Consider the following 22941-nt stretch of genomic DNA (forward strand, 5'->3'; position numbering starts at 1 on the left):
TTCTGAAATAAGTACGTAGTCTAAGTAGTTGGTGGTTAATTTGGTGCCTTGTTTTTTCAGAAGTTTGAGTTGTAGCTTTTTGCAGCTTCTGTGTGTTGGTAGCAGCTGTTCATGTTGTCTTGAGTTGTAGCCATGTACCCTGTTTGTTGCCTATGTTGAATGTGTGTTGCTTTTCAATGCTCAAACAGGCCGTATGTATTTTTCTCATGGCATCATTCCATTAGGAATCACTTTTGTTATCTACTTTTGTTTTCTTTTTTGCAGTAATAGCAGTAGGTTGGCAATTTCCAATAAACAGAGAGAAAACAGAGCATGAAGAATTAAATAGAGTAGAGATTGCTGCATGTCTCATGAAGTGGCGATAGAGTTCCTTCAGTCATTCAAGGCGTCCATGAAGCAAACACATTAAGATAAGATATGCTCGCTGTTGAAGCCCAAATGATTTCCCATGCCATATTCTGCAACATGGACCAGCCCGGGTCAGTTTTAGTACTTAGATTGACAAAATCTGAATTTTTTTAAAAAAATAAAAACAAAAATTTCAATGAATTTATCTACACACACACAAAAAAAAAAAAAAAAAAAAAAAGGAGAGTAGTAGGTGTCATTGCTTATGAGAAAATGAAATGAAATGAAAAAGGAGATCAAAGTCTTCTACTTAGATTCTAGTATTTGATGATATGCACATGTCAAGTAGATCATAAAGATGATCGAGTGGATTTACTTTTGTGGATCAAAGTGATGGAAAAAAAGAAACTTTAAGTACGTATGGACAAGGGGGTGCCACATTATACAAAAGTCTTTCATGTAATTCAGAAAATGTTGCCCCCTCTGTAAGCAGACTTGATGGGATTGACAGCATGCACTTTTTCTGCATCCGTAGCAGCCTGACTTTTTATACTGTATTCTCAGAGCATATTTGTGTGTTACAAAACGTTTAATTTAGTGTTATATTGCTGCTTGTGTTTTGCATAATTTCATCTTCCAAAACAAGATATGTCTATTGGCGGTACTACATATCATCCTAGCTAGGTTTTCTTTCCCCAATATTTTTTTTTTACAACTAACTGTATATCGGTATATTTATCTCAAAACAAAATTAATGATTCTTTTCTAACCCTCGAATTTTGTGTTAAGAGGTTAGAGTAAGAAATATGTTAGTAAATAGGTACTAACATCTTAAACTTCCCGTCACTAGCAATTAATTAATTTTTTAACCACCATATCGGAAGACTCTTTAAAGAAGAGTCATTCTATCTCTACAATTTTCTAGAGTAACATCTTAAACTTTTGATCTTAAAGTGGAATTATTTTTAAAAACTTTAGTAGCTTCCTAAGTGATATAGTGGTGCAATTACAACAATTTAATGTAAGTTTTAAGACGAATAAAAATATGAATTTATGAAAATTTCGCTCCGCTTGACATAATTCAAATTAATCTTATTTAACAAAAGAGATAAACATATAAATAGATACTACTGTATTTATTAAACATTTAGCCTCATTTGATTACACAAATGAGATAGGATGAGATAAAAGTTGAAAGTTGAATAAAATATTATTATAATATAATTTTTTAATATTAGTTTTGTTTTGAGGTTTGAAAAAATAGAATTATTTATTGTATTTTGTGTAAAAATTTAAAAAAATTATAATGATTAGATGAGATAGGATGAAATAATTTGAATTATGTAACCCTTTAATTCTTCGGAAGACTCAAATAATCATATTGCGTGTTAGTTTTCTCTATCAAGTATACCCATATGTGGGGTTCTTGACAAGCACTAGCTTTTGAAAGTTTGCTTATTCAAACTTTGAAAGTGGATCTTCTTTACTAAAAAAACACGAGCTTTGAGAAAAAGGAGTAAAAGTATAAAATATAAAGATGCCAAAATGCAGGTTGTGGACAAGGACATGATCATCTTAGTTTAGGGATTATACGAATGATTGATTGAAGAAATTTAAGCATTTTAAAGATTATTATAAAGAAAAAGTTTCAAATGAAGATCAGAGCTTAAAAAATAACGCAAGTTTGAATGGTTTGGTGTTACTATATATGAAAGCGGTTATAGTAATGACAATAACGATAGGAATATAAATAATTTAATAATAATAATAATAATAATAATGATAATGGTGATTAGAAGATGAATAATAATATTTGAATTTCGGATTTGGATGGTCAGAAAATCGTAAATAATTCAGAATTGGCACAGAATTTTAAACCAAACCAGAGATCAAATAAATATTATTCAGACTTCCCAAATTACCACACAACATATCAAATGTCACTTCAAAATCATTCTTCCAAATACTATATTGAAAAGAATGGAAAAAGAATTACGAACTATTATTTTGTTCATAGTTACTTTTTATCAGTTTTTTTAAAATAGATTTAAAAAGAGAGAAAAAAGAATACAAATTAGTACGGATGGGCTTCGACTTCGACATAGTCGGAATGCTCACCTCCGACACTGACTGGAGTCTGAGGTCAATTTGCCCTTCAACTTAACTTCGATTAGAGACAGAGTTCGACTCCAATCGGTATTAAGAACTCGGAGTTGAAGTGTGCTTACCCTACTCATATTAGACCTAGGCCCACGGCCCAATATCCAAAACCAATTCACAGCTTATTTTCAACTCGAAATAGCATGCCTATCTTTGGTAACTTTAGTGTCTCAATAAATAAGTTTTATATAAATATTTTGTAAAAAAGCAAGTCACATTAATAAAAAATAATTTTTTTATACTTATTTTAAATAGAGTCTACTCTTTTATAAGAGTTTGTGTGTGACTTTTTTATTTAAAATTTGTACAATTTCTTTTCCTATTAATACAAATCAAGAATTATAGGACTTTTTTTTTTTTTACACTATCGAGAATAATTAATCTCAACTAGCGGTACTACCCGCCCCCTACGAGGCTGGGCAGGGTACCTCGTCTGCTCGTCAGGGTGCGGGGGTGAACCTCCATCCGTTCGTCCTTACTGGGCCTTCGACCCAGCTCAGTTTTATGGGACCTAAATGGCCTAGAACTATTAACTAAAAATATATATATATACTTAAAAATTGAATATATATATATATATATATATATATATATATATAGAACTAGTAACTATATACCAAATTTCAACTATTAACTAATTAAATAATAATCATTACTAAGGCACTAAGCTATTATAAATTACAATTTACAATTATACAAATTAAGATTCTAAGAGAATTAATAAACTATTACAATATTACAAACTCCTCTAAAAATATTAAATATTACAAATTGTACTATTAACTATTGTAGCAACATTACACTTAATTGTAAATTAACAATTATAACTCATAACTTTTCAATTTGATCAATTTAGGATGGCTCTGTGGCGGTGAGTTCACTAAATGGTGAATTGTGTTGATTGCTGTAAGACTAAAAATTAATATCATAATATTTAATAAGTTATAAAACTGAAATATTCATAAGTTAAAAATAAAACAAATTAGAATTATAAAGTTATAAAATGAAACAAAAATTAAAAAAAAATACAAAATATTAAAAGTACTAATCAATATGAGATTGTGATTAGGCAATTGAAATTTGAGATGAAGATAAGACAGATGAGCATAGATCAGTCATTAGAATTCGGCATATGTATATTGAGAATAAAAAAGCTAAAAAACATACAAGTAAAATAATTAGATACTAAAATATAATATAAAATTATAAATGTAAAAAACAAATAAAGGACAGATTGTACAAACAATGGCAATGGTGGGTCCAATACAAAGTCATATTGCATTGGAGGTAGCCGTAGATGCAGTCTCATGTATCAATATAACAACAAAATTTGAAATGAAATTAATTAATACTAATTAAATGAAAATTAATTAATTAATAAGAAATTAGAAAATGAAATTAAAATAAATATCAGATCCAGGCTGATCACTATTCTCCTCCTCGACGTCGGCCTCCTCATACTCAAGAACATCTGAAACATAAATTGGAGTTTCCTTGATCCAATTCTGCGTGCAAATCAAAGACTCAACAGTGGTAGAAACTAATGAACTCCAAAATGAACCCAATACTCGTCCTCCGGTGCTAAAGGCCGACTCTGAGGCTACGGTGCTAACAGGAATGGCCAAAAGACTGCGGGCTATCTCTCTAAGGATGGGATACTTCACGGCATTCACCTTCCACCAACTTAATATATCGAAGTCTCGTGAAAATGGTAGAAACTCTGCTGTTAAGTATCTGTCTATCTCTGACTCAGCTTCTACAGAATTCAGAATTAAGGGGTTAGCTCAAACCTCTCACCTCAATCCAATCTACGTCTCTACCCACTATCTACTTCTTGAACAAGTGGGGGTAGGTGCAAGTGCCGCAATATTACCACCCCGCAGGACGGTAAACTCATCAAATAATTTACTAAGGGTTTCTCAAACCCTTACTGCAATAAGCTTCGTCTATGCTTGCCCGTACGCAAGGCACAATCCAAATATCATGTCATCCACTTTAAACCTTGGGTCAAGGACGACAGCTACATATAATAAAATATTAGCCCTAGTAAAATCGCCCTAATACTTGTCGTACTTTGACCTCATAACCAATGTCATCTCCCGCATCCTATTGTGACCATCCACTACTATGTCATCTAATTCTTATTTTATCTTACATATTTGCTGACAAAATTGATAGGATATAAGGTACAAAGTTCTAGATATCTTCGTGGTGATTTCATAAAATGTCTCAAAAACTCTGCAAAAATATATACAATCTCCCAATCATCATTTATGGGTTTCCTCAATCTCTTGTGATCATCCAAATATTTAACATATTGGATGTCTTCATCATCCAATATTGCAAATGCTAACTTATATTTTTGGGCCGCCTCCAACATAAAAAATGTTGAGTTCCATCGTGTAGGCATATCAGTATAGAGGTTCTTCTTAAATTTTAGGCCTGCAGACCTCGAAGCAACCTTGAATTTCTCCAACCTCGAAGGAGAATATCTCACCAATCTCAAAGCAGTCCTGACCTAAGCAATCGAGTCATGAAGATCCCTCAAATCATCAATAACAATAGATTCAAAATATGTGCCACACATCTCACATACAGATACTCATCATCCAAGATTATCTTATTTGCCTCTCAAAGATAGGTCTTCAGATGTCCCAATGCGACATCATTAGACGAGACATCATTAACTGTGACTGTAAGAATTGGGGTCAACCCCCACTCCTTTATTGCGGCCTCCAAGGCCTTCTCAATTGTCTCACACTTATGATCGGTGATTTGACAAAATTTTATAATTTTCTTATGCAATGTCCAATTACAATCAACAAAATGTACAGCTAAAAACATATAATTAAAATTTTAGACTGATGTCTAAGTATCAGTGGTAAGGCAAACAAATTGATCGGCCAATTCACCCCTCAACTTCTATTTTTCAGACTAAAAATATTTTTTTTACCTCGTTTGCCACTGTGTGGCGAAAAAGAATATTAAATCTTGGTTCCAAGTAGCGAGCAAACGCTTGGAACCCTTTCTCATTAACAACTTGAAAATGAAGCTCGTCCATGATGATCATACAAGCTAAGTATATTTTATACTCATCGGGATCATACTTAGTATACCTCCTCAAAGTTGCACTCTCACTAGTCTCATCTGCCATTTTTTTAAGTCTAATTTCTAGCTTAAGTTGGCTCTTCTCTTATAATGATCTTAATATTAGACATTTTTTATATTACTCTTCTAAGTACACATTTAATTGTAAGGTGTCATGTTTCCTATAGTAGTATTCATAAATTTTTTCACAATGATTACACTTGGCTTGGGGTTATTAGGGTCACCACCCTCTAGTTTGGTAAAATGAACTCAAACTATAAAAATGGATTTCTTGCTGGACATGGGGGCGGGACAAGGTGCCGTAGGGTAGGTCGTTTTGATCATGTGAAATTTAAAATAAATAAAAAAACTGTTAAGGCTCAGTTTGGATACACAATTCCCTCATCTCATCTCATCTCATCATTATAACTTTTTTAAATTTTCATATAAAAATATAATAAATAATTTAAATTTTTTAAATTTTAAAATAAAAATAATACTAAAAAATATATTTTAATAATATTTTATTTAATTATTATTCAATTAATTTTATCTGAACTATCTATCTAAATTCAACTTTAGAGTTTAGAGTCAGAGTGTGGAACCAACGGGAGCTCTGGACTCTGACTCCGAATCCGATTATGAGAGTCGGAGTAATTCTGGTTCTGACTTCGATTTCCAAAAACTCCAACTTTGTTAGAGTTGCTGTCAGAGTTCAAACGGAATATGAGTAGCCGGAGATTTTGCGCACCCCTGCAAATTAGTTCTCAATATCTACAGGAGTATTGGTTGACCCTTCAGTGGTTTTTGGAGACGGTTTTTGGAGACACTAGTTGTTAACTCTGACATGGCTCTATAATTTAAGTTGACCATGTGTGATGTCATATGGCCTTGGTGTAGCACATGATCACGTCGTTTCCTTAATCCTTTTTTACTCCTCTTAGTAGAAAAAAAATTAAACATAATTCAAAAAATAAAAATAAAAATTAAACAGTATACACATAAGCTCTTTCCTTTATTTATTGAGATGGGAAATGATATTCTCGCTGATAAAATTCAACGATAAAGCGTATCGATTGTGTGTGTATATTTTACTTAATAGTTAAAAAAGTATTTTTTTAATAAATTTATTATTTTTTTAATTATTTAAAGGCTTACAAAATATTTTAAAAGAAATTACACTATTGCTTACTTTTTTCAATTACCAGTCTCAAGTGGGTGTAACATACCCTTATTGAGATTAATGATTCTCGATAGTGTAAAAAAAATTAAAAAGTCGGATAATTCTTGATTTGTATTAATCGGAAAAGAAATTATTTGTAAAAATTTTAAATAAATAAGTCACATATCAACTCTTATAAAAAAGTAGACACTATTTAAAATAAGTATAAAAAAATTATTTTTTATCAATGGGACTCGCTTTTTTACAAAATACTTATATAAAACTTATTTATTTAGACACTAAAGTTACAAAAGACATGCATGTTATTTCGAGTTGAAAATGAGCTGTGAATTGGACTTGGATATTGGGCCGTAGGCCTAGATCCAATTTGAGTAGGGCAAAACCACTTCAACTCCGAGCTCCGAATACCGATTGGAGTCAAACTCCGTCTCCAATCAGAGTTGAGTCGAAGGGTAAATTGACCTCCGACCCTAGTTGGAGTAGGAGGTTGGAGGTCGGATATGGACATTCTGACTCTGTAGGAGTTGAAGCCCACCCCTACTAATTTGTATTGATAGAGTCGGAATGCCCACCTCCTACTAATTTGTATTCTATTTTCTCTCTTTTTAAATCTATTTTTAAAAAAATGATAAAAAGTAACCATGTACAAAATAATAGATCTTAATTCTTTTTCCATTCTTTTCAATATGGTACTTGGAAGAATGATTTTGAAGTGAGATTTGATACGTTGTGTGGTAATTTGGAAAGTCCGAATAATATTTATTTGATCTATGGTTTGGTTTAAAATTTTGTGCCAATTCTGAATTATTTAGGATTTTCTGGCCATCCAAATCCGGAATTCAAATATTATTATTCATCTTCCTATCACCATTATCATTATTATTATTATTATTATTATTATTATTATTATTATTATTATTATTATTATTATTATTATTATTATTATTCCTGTCATTATTGTCATTACTATTACCGCTTTCATATATATATATATATATATATATATATATATATATATATATATATATAGTAACACCAAACAATTCAAACTTACCTTATTTTTTAAGCTCTGATCTTCGTTTGAAACTTTTTCTTTATAATAATCTTTAAAATGCTTAAATTTCTTCATCCAACCATATAACAATATTCAGTCATTTGTAGAGTCCCTAAACTTAAGGCCTCATTTGTTTTCAGGAAACATTTCATCTCATTTTATTTCATCATTATAATTTTTTTAAATCTCTACATAAAATAAAATAAATAATTTAACTTTTTTAAATCTCAAAATAAAAATAATATTAAAAAATATATTATAATAATATTTTATTTAATTTTTTAATTTTAATCTCATCTCATATCTAAAAACAAACAGTCCTAAGATGATCCTAAGATGATCATGTCCTTGTCCACATGCTGCATTTTGACGTGTTTATATTTTATACTTTTAGGCTATATTTGGATATCAAGAATATCTCAAATATATCATTACTATTATTTATTTTATTATTACTTTTTATCTATTTCTTTTACTATTTATTATTTTTTACTTATTATTTATTATTCTATTATTATTTTTTCATTATTATTCATAAATATTTTTAATACTTCTCAAATATTTTAACTATCTAAACGTAACGTTAGTCCTTTTTCTCAAAGCTCGTGTTTTTTAATAAAGAAGATCCACTTTCAAAGTTTAAAAGCTAGTGCTTGTCAAGAATCCCACATTTATTGTTTTTTTTGGAAGAGTTGGGACACGTGTCAAATTATTTATCTTTTAAATTTAAAAAAATTAAATTATTTATTTTATTTTATATAAAAAATTAATAAAATTATAATAACTAAATAAGAGAAAAAATAGAATTTGTGAAAAGAAAAGAAGCCTTACTGATCTGCCGCTACTGCATCTGGAATTCGTATATTTAAAGATGTGGAAAAAAAAGTTGAGAATCCATGCATGTGATGTGACTGGAGCTTCTCTCTGGAAACCCACTTGCCTCTTTGCTGCATGCATCAACGTCAAGAAATGGTGGAGTCCAAATGCATGTAAGAGTCTGATCTTCGAAATTTAAAAGAAATAAACATAAATAATAATAAATATTATATGATTCCAATGAGCAAGATATTTATAATATATATATATATATATATATATAGTATAAAGTACTTTTTATGTTCTATCTATCTATTTGTTTTCTGAATTCAACCATCCAATTCAAACAAGAAGTGCTCTACTTTCAACCATGTTTTTCATGCTTTCAGCTACCAATTAAAGAGAAAATCTATGTAGCACATTTTTTTTTTAACATACCTAGCTAACACACTGCACTTAACTATGTTAAAAAATTAATACATGGCATGCATGAAAGCAAAACTTTTTGGCAAGGCGTTGTGTTGTGTTGTGGTGTGGCCCAGGGATATCCCGGCCTGCATTCTGTTGGGGTAAAATATTATTTAGCAGAAAATGGACATATAATATGGTTAGGAATTAAGTTTACGTAACGTACTACACCTATATATATATATATATATATATATAATGCTATCATTGATACTTACTGCAAAATTTCACATGATCAACCCGAGGCAGAAATATGTCGAAATCAAAAGAGACAACTTCTCACCTAACGGCCTCCCCTGCATGTACTGTGGCATGTTATTAATAAGGAAAATGATGGGGACCGATGAATTTGACCCCAAAATCTTCCGGAAAAAAAAAAAGGTTAAGAAAATGTTTATTAGTGAATTGATTTTAAAAAATATATATATTGATATTTTTTTAAAAATATATTGATATTTAAAAGATATGTGAAAAAAAGAAAAAACTATAGGTACTTTTTTATCAGACCCGTAGCATGACCCTATTAATAATTATTCCTTTTTCTTTCTTTCTTTCTAATTAAATTTTGATCAAAATTTAGCAAACTTATTTAAAATATATCTACATCAAACTCAACACTTATACAATAATTTTAGTCATCTCTTTTTTCACTAACCAAATCTAACCGGCCCAAATTGCTGGCTAAATAATTTTTTGATCATAAAAGTATTCTTTCCGCTTTTATCTTTATAGAATAAATATAGATAAAAGTTACTATTAAAAGTATCTATTTTACACACATAATGTGACATCAGGTAGACCACATATCTCTCCAAATAAGTAATCAATTAGAAGCAGTCACGCAGTGAGTATAAAGTGTGTATTGCTATAGTGATTTCTCTATAACGTTACTCATCTTTATGGTGGGCAAAGCAGTTTCTGGGTTTCAAACGAACATTTATGTTATTATCCTTTCATGTCTGCATGATACAGACATCTGTTTTTTTTCCTGTAAAATCATATAGTAATGGAATATTTCTTGTTTTGTTACGGCAAATCATGTAATTTATACATATAATTATTTAGCGGCGTTTTGTTTGCTCGTTGCCGGCCAGAATGATATTTAATGGCATTTTGTTTATGTTAGTAGAAGAATATAACCGTTGTAAAAATTAAAAAAAAAAAAAGGGTTCAAATTTATATCTAATGAAATAAGACGAACATTAGAAATTAATGTGTACTTTTTAATACCGAATAAATATTCTAATTACAATTGGAATTAAAATAAATTAAAAGGCTAAAATTAATATTTTAATAGAATAATAATAGATTTAGAGAGTTTATTATTTGGTATTGTTGAAAAGTGACTAGCTAGATTTAAAAAAGTAAATTTTCTAGTCAAAATTTAGTTAAAAAATGGCTAAGCCACTGCTAATACTCTCATTAATCTAATACATTCTCATCAGTTTAATTTTATAGATGTTAAAAATATAAATTAAATAATAAAATTTATCTTTTTTAATCAACTTAAAATTTTGAAACAAGTAATTATTTTATATAGTATCATAATAGAGGTCCTAAGTTCGTATTGAGTTGAGTACTCTACACTCTACCTCATTTAATTAAATATTCTACTTATTGGACCTACTTATTAAGATGCAATCTAGCCCGCACGTGAGACGAAGTGTTAAGATATAAATTAATTAAGAATAATGCTACTTATCAACTTAATTCCCATCATCCTATGATGTGGTATTAAATAATGAGAGATTATTTATTATATTTTATTTGTAAGTCTATTATCTAATATCACATCAAGGAATGATAAGAAGATGATAGGAATTAAAATGATGAATATGATTTTTTATTAATTAAATAATAAAATCTATATATTTTCATCGATTTAGATTTTTAGAATAAACAGTGATTTCAACCGAAACTTTCAGCTAACCTAACCTCCTCCCTGATTATATTTTGGGTCACGCTTTTTATATTCAAAAGCTCATGATCAGATAAGGAAATAATTAGCAAATTAAACCATGAATTATGACGGGAGATGACACTGATAATACTAGCAACGGCATGGTTTTGACAATATTAATATACTTTATCATGTAGTAATGATTTCCTTTAAGAACACGGCTACACGCATTTTCAAGCTTACAGTCAATGGTGGTTTCCTAATTGATTAGTATCAAACATCATTCCACTCCAAAAAAAGGTTGACTAAGCATGTTGTCCTAGCTTGTTATTTTTCTTCCTTCGGATTATTTAAAATGGATCGAGGATATATAGTTGTTTTTGGTTAGTGAACTATTATTTATTATTATTTATAAATTATTTATTATTTTTTTACTACTATTTATAAATAATTTGAGATCATCTCAATATTTAAACGTAACTTATAAAACACACTTGTATAGTTACTCACTCTCAGAAATTGGAGTGGGTATGAATTTATTATTTGAAAAGGTCATTTTTATTCACATTTCTTATTATCTTAATTCTCTTCAAGATTAAACTCTCAACTTTATTTTAACAAATAGTAGGATACTATATATGGTTGTTAATTAATTACGTAGGATAATCGTATAATTGGCTGTTTTGATCAATAGCTTATGGGGTCCTGTAATATTTGATTTATTTCTTTAATTTTTTTTTTTTAGTATTACTTTATACATTAGATCAGTTGGCTCAATATATTATATAATATTATAGGTCGCTCTTGTCCGCGATATTGATCATCGTTTTAATTTTATATTATTTTCTATTATCCTTTATTGACTCTATGCTTTAATTTTTTTTATGAACCTTTTGGCCGTTCCATAAGAAAATGTTCCGTCTCTCTTCAACTCAAGTCTAGATTGTAGAATTTGAACGTAAATTTTATAAGGAGATTATGTAGCTTTTTTTTTTTTTAAAGAAGATGATAAGATCCTAATTTTATTAATAAATCTTAACTTAAGACGAAGGAATACCTTATTCAAAAAAAAATAAGAGGGTTATAAGTTACAACATCTGAAATCCCAAAACCAGACTCTTAAGTAAAAAAAAAAAAAACCATTATTAGAAATAAAACAATACAAATATCAAACAATACAATTTACAAAGTATTGTGAAGAATTCTGGAAATGGAATTGGAAAGTCCTTTTTAACTTTAAACACAATACAAAAGGGTGAGAACACCAAAATGACTCATGTTTTTTTTAAGAATAAATGATGATCAATTAAACATAAGACAAGATTGTAGTCAGTCGAGTTTTGAGTACGTATTCCAGATTGATAATCTTGTTTCTTTTATTTCTCTGTCTCTGTTTTTTTTTTTTTTTTTTTTTTAATTTTCCTGAGCGTCATATTTTTAGCAGTGTTTCCTCGTTTAGGAAAAAATATATATATTGTGTTTCCTCAATTTAATTTATTTCATTAATTGCCATTATCCTATAATTAATACAATTAATAATCATTATCATAATTAAGAACTGATTTGAATTAAAAAATAATCATCTAAACTCATCTCATTATTATTTATAAATTTAAATTTATAAATTTTATTATTATTCACAAAACTTCTCAATTTATTCCATCCCATCTCTCCATTCTTTCAAACGGGACGACTGCTCAAATAAAAGTTCTCCTTTTTACGAATCGGAAAGGAAATGACAGTGGGACGGATGAATTGGTCCCCAAACGGACCCGTGCTTATTTTTTATTTTGTTAGCTATCGGTACCAGATTCTTTACAAAATCAGAAATGTTTGAGTTCAGAGATTAAATAAATATGTTTTAATGATATTATATATTTAAAAAAAATATTTATAATTTTATAAAAAAAATGTTTAAAGATAAAAAATAAATAAATAAAAACATTTGGCAATAATTTGACGGACTGACTGATGTAGCACGACTCTTGCAAAAGATCAATGTTACGTATAGTTATTATTTGAAAATTATAGCGTAAATTTAAATAATTTTATCTTTAAATTTTTTTAAAATTATAAAAATATCCCCTTTTTTTCTTATTTAATAAACCACCAGTACATACTGTCCGAAGGGAAATTGCAAATAAAATTTCTCCTTGCAAAATTTATAGTCAGCAATTAGCATCATCATCTTCTCCCCCCCCCCCCCCCCCCCCCCCCCCCCCCCCCCCCCCATATCCAGTCACTTCCTCGCTCTGTTTTAACTCAGACACTGTCTTTCGCTCTCTTTTTCACCTATTTTCTCGGAAAATCCAAACATAGTACAAAGGGTGTGTCTTTGAGAGCAAAAGGAAATAACAGAGGCCTTGGCTAGCTCTTCCTTCAAAACAAATAGAAATGGAAGGTGGGTTACACATAGAGGCCGATTCCTCAGCTTTCAGAGAATGCTTCTCTCTGGCATGGAAAAACCCTTATGTTCTTCGCCTCGCCTTCTCCGCTGGGATTGGTGGCCTTCTCTTTGGCTATGACACAGGTTTCTTTTCTTCTCTCTCTACATCTCTCTCTCTCTCTCTCTCTCTCTCTCAGAGAATATGAAATTCTAAGCATATTTATCTGGTTATTGCAGGTGTGATATCAGGAGCACTTCTTTACATAAGAGATGACTTCGAGGAGGTGGATAAAAATACTTTCTTGCAGGTGATTACATAATTTAATTTTTCTGTCCACCTTGTTCATGCTCTCAGATTTCATCCGGTTTTGTGCAGCCTCTCATAGACGATAATTATCCTTCATTTATCTCAATTCTTCTCATCTTATCTTATCTCACCATTATATTTTTTTTAAATTTTAAATAAAATATAATAAATAATTCAAAACTTTTAAATTTTAAATTAAAAATAATATTAAAAAATAATATTTTATCTAACTTTCTATCTCATCTTAACTAATTTACTGTGTAAACCTAACATCAGTCCTGTTTACTCGATCCATTTATATCTCTCATTTTTATTAGATAAAGATAAGCATGCCCCTGCTGAACTTTGGCTGCACTTGGGCGGCTGGACCCTGTAATTTATTCACCCCTACAATGCCCAAAATATCCCTCACCAGGCTGGATGGCTGATTCCGTGATCCAAGGCTTCTCTATTCAGGCTTATCTTTAACTATAATTTAAAAAATCCATTTAATTTGGGTAATTTTTAAATTATTTATTTATTAATATTATTGTCTTGCTAGTGTTAAGAGTCAACAAATCTGACATGATCTGAAAAGTCTGTCTTTGTTTTTGGGAGATCAGTCATGGGTATACTGACAGGTGTCAAAACATGTTTCAACGTTACAGTCCTGGTCTTGGACTTCACGCAGTCCAATAAGGCAGCTGACCTCTGACCTCCTCCTGTTCTTGCAAATAAAAACAGTCCGAAATTGGACTCAGAGAATCCTTGGTCAGGGTCCAGATTCTTTTGTGGGCTTCTAGGCCCTCTACATCAGTGAAGATCCCGTTGTTCTTCACCGTAAGGCTTACCCGATGTGAAAATCTCAATCATTTTAACCAAGCATGCTAATTAATCTAATGTATCCCTCGAATGAAAATTCTCATATTGAGATTTTTGTTTTCACAATTCATTTCAACTCATCTCATCTCATTTAATCATTACAACTTTTTCAAATTTTTATACAAAATAAAATAAACAATTCAACTTTTTCAAATCTCAAAATAAAAATAATATTAAAAAAATATATTTTAACAATATTTTATTCAACTTTCAACTTTATTTCATCTCATCTTATCAGACGAGAAATGTTGAGTTTCAAAGATCTCAAATGTTTTTTACTCCGAATCAATTGCTTTATGCATACTTATTTAGAAAGGGATGGAGGTTAACGTTAAATGTCACAGATTCAATCTCTTATGGATTGGATATATGAGTGATAGCAGTCTATTAATATTTTTAATAACTTCGAAGTTTTTTTTTTTTTTTGTCAGTTCAATTTCACAAAAAAAAAAAAAAGGCTTCACTTTCCAAGTCTCTGGTTTCCTGTTAGCTGATTAATTTTTATTGTTTATCTTTAGAGGGTCTCAAATTAAATTCCTATTACCATGTATTAAAACTAAATTTATTTAGTATACTGTGGTTGGTGACAATATGTGTATATATAGGAGAGCATAGTGAGCATGGCGGTTGCAGGAGCAATCATCGGAGCTGCAGTTGGCGGGTGGCTGAATGACCGCTTTGGACGGAGAACTGCAATCTTAATAGCAGACTTCCTGTTCTTTGTAGGTGCTGTGATCATGGCGTCTGCTAATGGCCCATCTCTTCTTATAGTTGGACGTATTTTTGTTGGACTAGGGGTTGGAATGGCATCAATGACAGCTCCTTTGTACATCTCTGAAGCTTCCCCAGCAAAAATCCGTGGTGCCCTTGTTAGTACCAATGGATTTCTTATAACTGGAGGCCAGTTCCTTTCATACCTTATCAACTTGGCCTTCACCAAGGTAATCAAGCACATGTAGTTGTGGTGCTTGGATATTCTTGAAGAGTACAAATCCAAGAGTTGTTTATAACATTTAAAAAACTTGCAGTAGTTATACATTGAGACACAGAATTTAGGCAACTTTTACTTGCCTCTTCACTTCAATTTGTGATCATCTTAGCAAAAATAATCTAATTTGTTATTTTCAAAAGCTTCCTTCACACATACTGTCAATTTTTAATTTACATGTATGACAATAATGGTAACTTTATACAATGGTTGCTGGTGATGGGAAAAAAAGTTATTGAATTCTACAATGATCTCAATGGTATTGCAAATACAAGAAACTCACTCTTGTAAAACAGAAACAAGAAGTGGGGTGAATCATTTTATACCATATGTCTTGGTTCACCTTTAGATGCAATTCATGTGAGAATCTATACGCGTAATGTGTATGGCAAAGTTAACTTTGAATTGTATTTGACTTGTACCTTTTACGTGCAATTTCAATGCTTAGGCACCTGGTACGTGGCGGTGGATGCTTGGAGTTGCAGGACTTCCTGCCCTGATTCAGTTTGTGTTAATGTTTTTTCTTCCAGAGTCACCCCGTTGGCTATACCGCAAGGTTTTTCTCTCATTCTCTTTTATGTTAGTGCTTGCTTTACAGTTTCAGAGAATAAGCGTGTGCTTTTTAAGATCCAAAATCATCAGCCTTCTTTTTTGAAATTAATAGGGAAGGGAAGAAGAGGCCAAAACCTTACTAAGGAAAATATACTCCGCCAATGAGGTAGAAGCAGAGATCCAAGCTCTAAAGGAATCAGTTGAGGCAGAGATCCAGGCAAAAGGATCGTCTGGAAAGATTACCTATGCTGAACTATGGAAAACCAAAACAGTAAGGAGAGGACTAATTGCTGGAGTTGGCCTTCAGGTCTTCCAGCAGTTTGTGGGCATAAACACAGTTATGTACTACAGCCCCACCATAGTTCAATTAGCTGGAATTGCATCTAATCGAACTGCACTCCTCCTCTCACTCGTCACTGCTGGCCTCAATGCCTGTGGCTCTATTGTGAGCATCTACTTTATTGACAGGACTGGGAGGAAGAAACTTCTAATTATTAGTTTGTTTGGTGTTATACTCTCACTTGGGCTTTTATCAGGGATATTTTATCATACTTCGACCCATTCGCCATTGGTTACAGCAACTGCAACTTCTAAATTTACAAATTACACCTGCCCAGATTACAGTTCTGCTGTAAACGCCAACAGTTGGGACTGTATGAAGTGTTTGAAGGCTTCATCTCCAGACTGTGGGTTCTGTGCCTCAGGCACTAATAAGGTAAAGACGAATTTCTTGTGTATTCCTTATTCATGACATCTCTCTTAAATTTCAAGTAGTCTTGCATTAGATTTCTACTTCGATAAGGTTGATTTTGTCTTCCTTGGAATCTATCCATGTGACGGTATACAAAGTTTCCAAAGCCATCACTAAATTGGTCCTTCCCCCAAACTTATACCTCTTAGATTCCATCTTCTACTCGGAATCACCTTTTGACAATTTCCCTCCATTAAAGTAAACATATAGAACTTCTGCTTCTCAAAGAGTACATATGATCACACAATTCAACTCTAACAAGCCCTGTATCTACAACTTAAGGATTAGTTGTATGGATTCCTTACAGTTATTTATTTTGTTGTTTTCCCGTCATCATGATTATCTTCATAGTTTTTCCTATTGTTGCAGCTATTTCCAGGGGAGTGTTTGATTTCAAATGACACAGTGAAGGACTCGTGCCGCGGAGAAGACAGGTTATGGTACACCAGGGGATGTCCTAGCAAAACTGGATGGCTTGCACTTGTAGGCCTGGCACTTTACATCATATTCTTCTCCCCAGGAATGGGAACTGTCCCATGGATTGTCAACTCCGAAATATATCCTCTACGATATCGAGGCATCTGTGGAGGAATCGCCGCCACAGCAAACTGGATCTCAAACCTCATTGTTGCACAGTCCTTCCTGACTTTAACGCATGCAATTGGGACATCCTGGACATTCCTCATTTTCGGGGTCATTTCAGTTGTAGCCCTGTTCTTTGTCTTGATCTGCGTCCCAGAAACAAAGGGACTTCCAATCGAGGAGGTGGAGAAGATGCTGGAGCTTAGAGCTTTGCACTTCAGGTTCTGGGAGAAAAGCGTTGACGCAAATTACAAGAACCAAGCTGCCTGAAAATAAGCTCGAAGTTTACATGTTGATTGAGATTAGTACAGGGAATTTGGATGAGAAATGACTGGTACAAGCTCCAAATAAACAAATTTTGCACAATTTTTGTAAAAAAGTGGAACCCATTTTAAAAAAGTATAAAAAAAATTATTTTTTTTTAATTGGACCCACTTTTTTATAAAAAGTCTGTCCGAGACTTGTCTATTTGGAGCTTATATCAAATATTACTCCTCTAATAATTTGCACTCTCAACTATCATATAGTTATTTAGTGTTTAGTTAATAATTATCCTTAATCTAGAATGAAAATGATATTAAAATTAATAAAAAAGGAAAATTAAATATTAAAAATGCTTCAGAGAATGGTATGTGTGCGATTGAATACAATCCTTTTTAAGTTTATGCAACACCCAATAACCTACTGCTGTAGGGAGCCCTGATTTTGAGCAAACTCGAACTATCAAACATTTCTGTTCTATTTTTGCGTGATTCGAAAGAACGAACTCTCCTTTGTTACAAGCTGTAAAAGTTATATTATTGGGATTAATATGCTGGATTTTTCAAGTTGCTGGTTTTGATACACGCTCTTTTACAGGATATTTAGGTATAATAATACCATTACACCTGTTCAAACTTCAACAACAAGCTGACATTGCCTTTTTTTAAGTACAATTGTTTTCCTCTTAAACTTGAAAAAGAAAAATCCCTCGTAATAGAAACAGCCCCTCTCCCTCAAACCTTCTCTCCGCTTCCCCTCGCATCACGCCCCCCTCAACCACACCCTCCGCAGTGGCGCCCCCCTCCACACTTCCAAGGAGTCTAACATAGTCTTCCATCTGTAGAAGACCTCCCCCACAAGGTCTCGAAACTTTTGTTTTGACTCGTCCAAGTCCTCCTATGTTGCCTCCTTGGATGAGGTACCCTTCCAATGAATTAATCGCTTGGCCCTCAACATATTCTTCTTTTTCTTCAGTCTCCAAAGCAAAACAATTTCTATTTCAAGAGCTAGGGTACCATCTATGTTAAGGCTCCTGATGTAATACTCCAAAGTAGACACACGAAACACAGTAATTCTCCAAGGAAGAAGATGACTGCAATGCATAAATTCACTGGGTTATTCGAGGTAACCCAAACCTCCTTATAAAAGAATAACGTTCAAAAGATTCTCAACGCCTTTTTCCTTCACTGACTTGCTCCATATACTCACTCTAATTCGTAACAAACTACAAAGAAAACTAACGTAACCACTAACAGCAGGAACTATAGTAACAGACAAAACGCACCATTTTGGTGCCTATACCAAAACGGTCCACAACTACAATTAACGACAACCTTTATTAAAAGCTCTAAACGACACAAATTGCTATAAACAGCAACATCATAGTTTAAGTCAAACACCGCGTTTCACTCTAATCCAAAACGCCAAGCCTTGCTTGTTTCTTCACACTGGACGACGTCGTTTCGAGTTCCCTATGTTTCCCTCCCACTTGAGTACCCGATCTCTCCTAGTTCACTTCAGATTTCAATTTACTTCGTCTTCCCCAAATCCTTTCTAGGGCTTCATAAGAAGTCTTTCCCCCTTATCGCACATTGCCCACAAGGTGGGGGTAATTTTGCTGTAGCTTCCACAGAACTTCCCAAGTATTGTCGTCCTAACTAGCACCGACCCATTTAATTAAAACTTATGTTAATGCTTTGTTTCCGTGTTGCTTCATGCGCCTCTCCACCACAGCTTCGGACTTGGTTGAATCTCGCCCTGAGGGTTGACAGGAGGAAGCGTGGCGAGGAGTTGAACCTGACTTCCAAGTTTCTGTTTGAGGCAAGACACGTGGAAGGTGGGGTGAATTTTTTAAGCCACTGGAAGTTTCAATAAATAAGCTACCTGTCCGATCCTTTTTTCTATCTGAAATGGACCGTGATAGCGAGGAGCTAGTTTGAGATTGTAGCAGAGAGCAACCGAACTTTAGCAGTATGGTTGTAACCACAGGTACACCCAATCTCCCACATCAAATTTTCTCTCAAATCTATTTTTATTTGCATGGAATTTCATTCTAGCTTCTGATGATATTAAATTTTCTTTTAGTAGCTTCAGTATCTGCTCTCTGTTTCGTAGTGTCTGATCCACTAGGTTATTAGATGAAGTTCCTGGAACATAGGTTACTAGCTCGGGGGGTGGGTAGCCATATAGTGCTTCAAATGGAGTGAGTTTAGTAGTTGTGCGGTAGGATGTGTTATACCACCATTCAGAAAATGGTAACCACTAAACCCAATACTATAGCTTAATCCCTGCATAGCACCTTAGGTACCCTTCCACGCATTTGTTCAGGTCCTCTGTTTGGCCATCAGTCTGTGGGTGGTAAGCCGAATTGTGGTGTAGGTCAGTGTCCTGCAGTAAGAAAAAAAACCTTCCAAAAAGCACTCACAAAAACTGGGTCTCTGTCAGTCACTATTGTTCAAGGTAATCCATGCAATTTAAAAATATGTTCCATGAATTTAGCAGCCACAACAAAGGCTGTATAGGGATGTGAGAGAGGGATAAAATGACCATATTTTGTAAACCTGTCGATGACCACAAAAATACATTATGACCTTGAGACATAGGCAGTCCCTCTATAAAGTCCATAGAGATATCTGACCAAGCCTGTTGAGATATGGGCAAGGGTTGTAACAGCCCTGCAGGTGGAGTTGTCTCGTACTTCACTTTTTGACACGTGTCGCTCTCCCAAACCAGCCTTTTGATGTCTTTTTTATGCCCTTCCAGTATAAATCCCTCTTAGCTCACGGGTATGTTTTTAAATAACCCGAGTGTCCACCAAACGGGTAATCATAAATGTAATGCAGCACCTTACTTCTGAAGGATGAGTTAGGCACAATTACAATTCTCTTATTCTTTAACAACAACCCTTGCTGAATTTGATAGCCTTTAAAGGCTGAGCTGTCCACTTGCAACTTTTTAAACATTTCCTGAACCTCAGGAGAGTGTTCATAACTCTCTTTCAATTCCATAACCCATTCACTGTAAGGAAAGGAAATCATGGCTAAGGACCCTTCCCTTAACTCATTTTCCTCTTCCCTCCTTGACAAGGCATCGGCCACTAAGTTTTCCTTCCCTTTTTTGTACATTATCACAAAGTCATAGCCCATCAACTTGCTCACCCACTTCTGTTGGGCCACTGTACCAACCCTCTGTTCCAGCAAGTGTTTTAAGGCCTCCTGATTTGTTTTAACAATAAACAACTGCCCTAGAATGTAGGGCCTCCATTTCCTCACAACTGTGACTAAGGCTAAAAGTTCCTTCTCATAGGTGAACAAGAGAAGGGCTTTACCCTTGATTGCCTTACTAAAAAATGCAAGAGGCTGTCCCGACTGCATTAGCACTACCCCAATTCTCTTCCCATTAGCGTCACACTCAATAGTGAAGGTTTTTGAAAAATCCGGCAACTTAAGGACTGGTGGACTTGTAACTGCTGACTTCAGCTCATTAAAAGCCCTCAAGGCTTCATCCGACCACAAAGGCATTTTTTAAAGTAAATCTGTAAGTGGTCCAGCAATCATACCGTAGTTCTTATTAAATTTTTGATAATACCCCATGAGGCCTAAAAAGCCCCTTAGCCACTTCACACTTGTTGGAACAGGCCATTCCAACATTGCTTTCACCTTGTTCAGATCGGCCATCACTCTATTTGCATTTATAACATGCCCCAAATAATCGACTTCCGGCACCCCAAAGTTACATTTGGAAAGTTTGGCAAACAACTGATTTTTCTTCAAAATTTCCAGCACCTTCTCCAAATGCCCTAAATGTTCACACCATCCCCTGTTGTATACTAGTATATCATAAAAAAATACCAGTACAAACTTTCTCAAATAGGGACGAAAAATATGATTCATCAATCCTTGGAAGGTTGATGGAGCATTCGTCAACCCAAACGGCATAACCAAGAACTCATAATGCCCTTCATGAGTCCGAAATGTCGTTTTAAACACATCCTCCGGGTCTACTCTTATTTGGTGATAACCGGACCTTAAGTCCAATTTAGAAAAAACTATCGACCCAAACAACTCATCCAATAACTCGTCAATTATCGGAATTGAAAATTTATCCTTAACCGTCTCTTGGTTAAAGGCCTTATAGTCGACGCACATGCGCCAACTCCCATCCGCCTTTCGGACCAATAGTACGAGTGAAGAAAAAGGACAGTTACTGGGTCTCACTACCCCTGTTTCTAACAATTCAGCAACTATTTTCTCAATCTCAGCCTTTTGATAATGTGGGTAACGGTAGGGTCTAGTTGTCACAGGCTGAGTTCCCTCCTTGAGGGTAATTTTATGGTCATGTTCCCTTGACGAAGGCAGCACCTTATGGACCTCAAAGACCTATTGAAAAGTGGTCAAGATTTTGTGGACATCCTCCCCCAATGGTAGTGTTTTGTGCCCTTTTCCTCCACCACTAAATGCAAAAACAGCCCTCTTCCCTCTTAACTGAATTCAACATGGCCTTATTACTACCCTCAAGTGTGTGTTGTTTCAACCCCACACCATCCAACTGAGTACCCCTCCCCTTATACATAAATTTCATAGTGAGATTTGAAAAATCCACATGATAGGTCCCAATACTTCCAACCATTCAATGCCCAGTACCACGTCACATCCCCGCAAAGATAATACATAAAAAGAGGGACTAAAATTAGTACCTTGGACCTGTGTGGTAATCTCCTTGCAATGACCTTCAATTGTGATAACTTGCCCATTAGCTACCTTCACTGTCACCCTTTGAGAAGTGTCTATCACTAATCTGGCCTTCTGTACCACCAACGGGTCAAAGAAGTTGTGTGTACTTCCCGAGTCGATCAAAATTATCACCTGCACCTTCCCAATCAGCCCCATCACTCTCATAGTTTTAGCACTTGGCGTGCCCATAATCGCATTTAGAGAAATCTCAGGTTCCACAATCACAACCTAAGTTGATACATCCCCTTCTATTTCCAAGGTTGATGTCTCCTCGATTTCTATCCCACCATTTGCACATTCCTCAATAGTTTGGATTAAGTAAATCCTTGGGGATTTACATGCGTGATTCGGGTTTCACTTCTCCTCACAATGATAACATAAACCCTTCTTTCGTTTTTCATCCAAAGACAATGAGAATACTGCTCTTTGAAAGGTTTTCTGCCCCTTATTACTACCTTCCCCTCCAAAGGTGGTGCTATTAGGACCATGACCAGTTAACACCAA

General features: G+C 33.6%; 1 protein-coding gene across 1 annotated transcript; it reads left to right on the forward strand.

Annotated features, from left to right (window-relative positions):
* The first annotated feature begins 13159 nt into the window (after positions 1–13159).
* Positions 13160–18058, forward strand: LOC121265010 (probable inositol transporter 2). Its single transcript, XM_041168425.1, has 6 exons — positions 13160–13546; positions 13640–13710; positions 15176–15511; positions 16007–16114; positions 16223–16825; positions 17231–18058. The coding sequence occupies exons 1-6, from the start codon at positions 13411–13413 to the stop codon at positions 17711–17713; spliced, it is 1737 nt and encodes a 578-aa protein (XP_041024359.1). The 5' UTR covers positions 13160–13410; the 3' UTR covers positions 17714–18058.
* Positions 18059–22941: the final 4883 nt, after the last annotated feature.

This window comes from Juglans microcarpa x Juglans regia, chromosome 5D (assembly GCF_004785595.1).
Source record: "Juglans microcarpa x Juglans regia isolate MS1-56 chromosome 5D, Jm3101_v1.0, whole genome shotgun sequence".
Classification (NCBI taxonomy): Eukaryota; Viridiplantae; Streptophyta; class Magnoliopsida; order Fagales; family Juglandaceae; genus Juglans; species Juglans microcarpa x Juglans regia.